The 5,709-nt window shown below is 36.6% G+C and overlaps 1 protein-coding gene across 2 annotated transcripts; it reads right to left on the bottom strand.

Moving 5' to 3' along the window:
* Nucleotides 1-824: 824 nt before the first annotated feature.
* On the bottom strand, nucleotides 825-5,372 carry LOC112797818 (cyclin-dependent kinase C-2 C). 2 transcript variants are annotated; one of them, XM_025840917.3, is made up of 9 exons: nucleotides 4,336-5,372; nucleotides 3,583-3,867; nucleotides 3,174-3,491; nucleotides 2,852-3,079; nucleotides 2,630-2,727; nucleotides 2,262-2,370; nucleotides 1,723-2,172; nucleotides 1,543-1,615; nucleotides 825-1,115 (listed from the first exon to the last, which is right to left on the bottom strand). In XM_025840917.3, the coding sequence occupies exons 1-8, from the start codon at nucleotides 4,822-4,824 to the stop codon at nucleotides 1,544-1,546; spliced, it is 2,049 nt and encodes a 682-aa protein (XP_025696702.1). In that variant the 5' UTR covers nucleotides 4,825-5,372; the 3' UTR covers nucleotides 825-1,115; nucleotide 1,543. The 2 variants fall into 2 exon arrangements, with proteins under 2 accessions (XP_025696702.1, XP_025696703.1); XM_025840918.3 differs by having other exon boundaries at nucleotides 1,723-2,163; nucleotides 4,336-4,972.
* Nucleotides 5,373-5,709: the final 337 nt, after the last annotated feature.

A 5,709-nucleotide genomic window follows, 5' to 3' on the forward strand; every position in this document is an offset into this window, starting at 1 on the left:
TTTGCTCTTATCTGTCTATTTTGAAATAGGCAAGAACTACAAGGGCAATGATTTAAAATTTGAGCCGATGCATTCACAATATAAAGAGTTTTATATGATCATCTAATCATATTTATGCGTTTACATTGCTTTCAAAGTAATGAATTTACAAATTAGTTTCTTTTGCTAATATAACAATATATAATTGATTGTTGTGTAAAATTCTTACACTCACGGTTCATAAAAATTAAATTCCTAAAATTTTATCCCTTTGATTTCTATTATTAATATGTGTATATATAAGAACAAGTCATGTACATACATATTTGAAGATTCAATATATTCTTACTATATCATTCTATTCTATTCTATCTTATTAAGTTCTTAAAAAACATTTAGAACATGGCTCATATTTGGACAAGTTTTCTCAAAAGTTTTTTTTCCAACTCATTTTGACATTTAGTAGATTTAGGAGTTAAGAGTTATGCACTTATAATTTTGAAGCTAAAACTTAAGGAAACTAAGATGTACCACAAAATGTAAATAAATAAAATGGAATGCTTTGGTATGAAACCGCATTACACAAACTAGTTATCATAATCCTTGCATTCAAAACCGCACTACATTGAGAAATGTGGCTTGTGGCATTCGTCTATACTATTTTGTGTTGTCTAAAATGGTAAATAGGTAATTTCAGGCTTTGCATTTTGCAAGCACTATTTGATATACACAAGAATAATACTGAGGGGAAACAAATGAAATTATTTCTTCCCATTTCTGTGCACTAAGGCTGAGGGTTAGAGATTTTATATTTTAAAAAAATGAAAAAAAAATAGATAAACATGTACAAGGCTAACAAAATTTTATAGAAAAGTTAGCTATTTTTCAATCATACCATCTTCCAAGAGAGAGCATTATACATCTGTTACTGTGTGCAATCCTATATATTTGAGTGCTAATTATCCTGTTTAGGATTTTTAACACTTGAGATAAATGTGTGGTGAAGTCAGAAGTTAAAAATTCAGGTGCAGATGCTGATAACACAGTCCAGCAATGGGCCAGAATGTTGTTTTAGTCAAAGCACCCTTGAAGAATAAAGGGAAATTACTGCACTGTAATCAAATAAATCCTTGGCTCTGTAAAAAAACCACAATAGTTTACTCATCAGAATCTGACTTCTAATTTAGTTTTAAAAAATATTATAATAACATCTTTTGAGAAAAGGAATAAAATAAACAAACAAGAAATTTTAATGTTATTGTTGAAAACAAAAATACAAGTAGACAAAATGATTCTTAAAAGATTTTTAAGAAGAAAAATTTGTTTTCGACTGACCGATTTTTTTCTTTTAGCCAATAAATTTGTCCCTCAACACAAAAAAGATGAATTTGTTATTAAAGAGAAAACATTGTTGACCACACAGATAATGGAAGTGTTTAAATTTTGTTTAAAAAATTAAAAAAAAAATTGTCTTTTATCTCATAAAAGAAATTATAAACAAAAAAACCGTGCAAGCATCATTTCTTAAAAATAAAAGAGTGAATCAGTAAACATTTTATTTACCTCAACCAAACCGTGATTTTCTGGCTCCTCTTCTCATGCCATTCTCAAAATGCAAGTCTTCATTAATGTTGCCCTGTAAAGTTTTGGCAAGGAAAAAATAAGATGCAACAAATAGAACTTGACAGGAATCAAAGGTTTGAAATGGATCCACTCATTCCAAACTGAGAATTCCAAATTTACCTGAGTACTTATCATAGAATCTGCTTTTTCTGTGGGATCATAATCCAAGTACTCATCAGCTCCATCAAATGATTCTTGATGTGTTTCATCTTGAAAGTTTGTGTAACTACGATTTCTTTGTGAAACATCAATCCCTTGTCTTGCTAAATCATATGTTCCTTTGGCGAAGTTTGGATCAAGTCCACTGATTTTACTTCTTGAGCCATCTGATAAAGTTGAAGCAGCATCTTTTCGCCTCTTAGTAGCCCAAGTAAAGCCGGTAGATCCCGAGGCTGGTGCCGGACCTGAGTATACACTATAGCCATGAGAACCATTTGTTTTGGCAGCCTCTGACTTAGCATCAAACATTGGTTTATGTTGCATCTCTTTCTGCTGCACAACTCCGATTCTTCCCTTTGTCTGATATACTTTATCATCTCTACCACCATTTTGAGCATTGTTCTGCATTTCCTTCACAAATATAGCAAAGAAAAGTGAATAAAACTAGCAATTTTCTCAAAGCAGTACATACAGCCTTGTGCACTGAAAGAATTAGGTACCTCTTTTGTAGCTGTTTTATTATTATTGTTGGGGCAATCCAAAACTTTCTGGACCCGTTTTGGCCTTTTTGCTGTCGTCGCAGCCTCACGAGCCACTCCGGCCTTTTTCCTGAGTATTTAAGATCAAGACTTCAGCAACAGAGAATGGTTCAAATGAATTGTTCAAGCTATCTAAATGCAGAGAATGATATATTCATATATATTAGTTCATCGCATAATGCTGCGATGAAATAGTATATATGAATAAGGCTGCATAAGCTGGGTTTGCAAAACATGCAACCTATATGCTTTGTTCCATTTTCATAAGATATATATAATATTCATGAATGACAAATTGGTATGAATAGAAATAGACTGCAATGGTTTACCTTTGTGCATCATCCCGGTATTTAGCATCCATTTCTTTGCTTGGTGGATACTTTGGAAGGAATGATGGACTGCAAGCATGCGGCTTTGTGCTAAAATACTATAAAGGGGTAAAGAAATGAAACAAAAAGTTAGAAATCAAACTCAATAACATGAAATTGGCAACAGTGAGAAATAACCATCATCATACAAAATGTATAAGCAACACATGGGAATGAATTTACCTCAGACATCAGTGCAGAGGAGGCAGTGCCACGCTCGGAAGGATCAATGGACAGTAAAGTCTCAATTAGGCTTACAGCAGTTGGAGGAAAACCTTTACACCTCTCCCAAAGAGAGCTTTCGTAGGTAGTCTGCGGTTTAAACATTGTTGCAAGAGGAAGCTTACACTTTCTCCAGAACTCTTCTGGTGGAGATCCACAAAGCTTAAAGATTCTGTGCAATTGTTCAACCTGTTGATCAAAGAAGAATAAACATCAAATTAGATGCATAGGACTTGAAACTCCTATAATATGGTTGTAGTACATGATTCACTATAAGGATTACCTCATTTCTTCCCTTAAGGATTGGCTTTCCCAGGAAAAGTTCTGCGAATACGCAGCCGACACTCCATAGATCCACTGAAACTCCATAATTCGTTGAACCCATCAAGAGCTCAGGAGCGCGATACCAAAGAGTCACCACACGACTTGTTAAAGGGTTCTTGTTGTTTGGGCTAAGTGTATTTGCTAATCCAAAGTCTCCAATCTTGAGAACACCATCATTGTTCACTAATATATTGGACACTTTAATGTCTCTATGCATAATACCTCTAAGGTGACAATGCTCCATGCCACTTAATAGCTGCCTCATGTAACATTTAATCTGTTCATGAAAAACAGGATGAAACATATGAACAGATAACCCAGAAACAAACATATTCTTTCATTGACACAAATGAAATATGATGACAAACCTGTGATTCACTGAACTTGATGTCCGGAGAAGATACTAGGCCAGCAAGATCATGCTCCATGTATTCAAACACAAGGTAGATGCTGTGAGAAAGTTGGGAAGTGATTATGCCCTCCAATTTCATGACGTTTGGATGGTCAAGTGCACGGAGGATTATAATCTCTCTTGCCATGAACCTAATACTCTCCGGTTGGAAATTGTCAAATCGCACCTTCTTCAGGGCAACCATCCTCCCACTATGAACTTCACGTGCTTGGAAAACACTGCTGTATGTACCTTGTCCAATCTGCAGAATGATGTTAAAGATCAACTTCTCCAAACAACTCAGACAAAAAATCTGCTAATATGTATTGCTGTGCAAAAATTTCCTTTTTGAATCAATGCATGCATTAGCATCAAATTCCTCCAAACAACTTAGACATAACCCCAAAATTTTTCAACTCCAATGCATTAAGAACACCATTATTGTTTATTTACATGTTCCAATCTAATCCTATTACTAGAGGGACTGTTAGGTACTTCTTTTGACAAAAAGTTTAAATTTTCCTTATTTCCCATGAGGTGACAACTTATATGCAATGGCTTTCATGTGAATTTTATTGGTTAAATGACAATTTAATTAAACATATCAAATGATCTAATATTCTTAGCTATCAACTTCGCGGAAGAATAACCGATAGCCCGGAGTAACAAATTTAATTGAATAAAAACACATAAAACCACAAAAATAGTGGAATCGATTGAAGGAATATACCTTGTCCAATTTCTCAAAAGCATCACTTTTGAGAGGAACCATACCGTGAATGGCTTCACCGGCAACAGATGTGAGCCACGGTGGCCAACCAGCAGCAATGCTTTCAGCTTCCACAAACCTATGCGACAAACCAATCCTCGCATTCAATGCCCCAATTTGCCTCGAGCTCCCTCTCCCACCATTATTCCCATTCCCATTCTCCCTCACCACCATATCCTTACTACTCTTCTTCTCAAGCTTCTCCGCAGCCACCGCCTCGTCGCCTTTTGCGTCACCACCTCCTTCCCGGACCTCCGCAGCCTCACCGGCAACCACCGCGGATGTCGAAGAACGGCCCCTGGAAGCGGGGGAAGAAGACACCACCGCCCCAACGCGACCGGAGGCGAGTCTGCCTCTCCGCGAATAGGATTTGACGTATGCTACGCCATCGTCGGCCGGCGAAGCAGATGGATCTCCGGCACGAGCCTTCTTGGAGTTAACACAACCCATTTACCAGTTAGTGAGGTCCAAAAACGGTAAGTTTGGGGTGTTATCTCCTGCATCTATGGACCAGGCTCTCGAAAGCGGGTTCGCGAAAACCGCTTTCGAGAAACCGGAGAAGCGTTTTTGGTTGTGTTATTAGAATTGCGGGTCAGAAACCCAGAAAGAAATGCATTTGAAAGAGGAATAATGGGGGCAGAAGAAGGAAAACGGTAGTTTCTTTTTTGGGAAGGGTTTGTTTGTGTTTTGGCAAGAATAGAATGGAAGGAAGGAGGGGTTGTTGTTCGACTTTGTTGCGAGATGTGAGGAGGGTGAGGGTGATGGTGGTGGTGGTTCGTTTCTGAAGAACAACGCTCCGAAAGCATAGGAAGAGAGAGACTCCAACAATTCGTTGGTCCGAATCAATGCATGCTTTTTTTTTGGGGGGTTGTCGTTGCAAAAGAAACACAAAAAGAGAAAGATAAAAGGGAGAGAGAGAGAGGAGAGAGAAGATCCACTGGTCGTGGTCATCGTCGTGGCGGAGACGGTGGTTGTCACTCACTCCATTGACGTGTGCTTTGCATGGTTTTCATTTCATATACGTACACGTATACATACATACATACATTTCTCTTTGACTCTATCCAAAATTTTCAGGAGACATAATAGATCAACTTAAACTAATTATCCAATTAAATTGTTTTTTTTTTTTATATTAACAGACAAAAGCTAATATAAATTTTATTTTGATATACTAATGGTATACACAAAGAGCTATGAGTCTATGATACATGGACACTGACACGGACTCGGACACGAATATAAGACATATCGACACGTAAATTTTAAAATTTTACATGATACGAAAATATGTATATATATATAAAATATAAAGTATTTTTTAGATAAATAGTA

The sequence above is a fragment of the Arachis hypogaea genome, chromosome 4 (assembly GCF_003086295.3).
Source record: "Arachis hypogaea cultivar Tifrunner chromosome 4, arahy.Tifrunner.gnm2.J5K5, whole genome shotgun sequence".
NCBI lineage: Eukaryota > Viridiplantae > Streptophyta > Magnoliopsida > Fabales > Fabaceae > Arachis > Arachis hypogaea.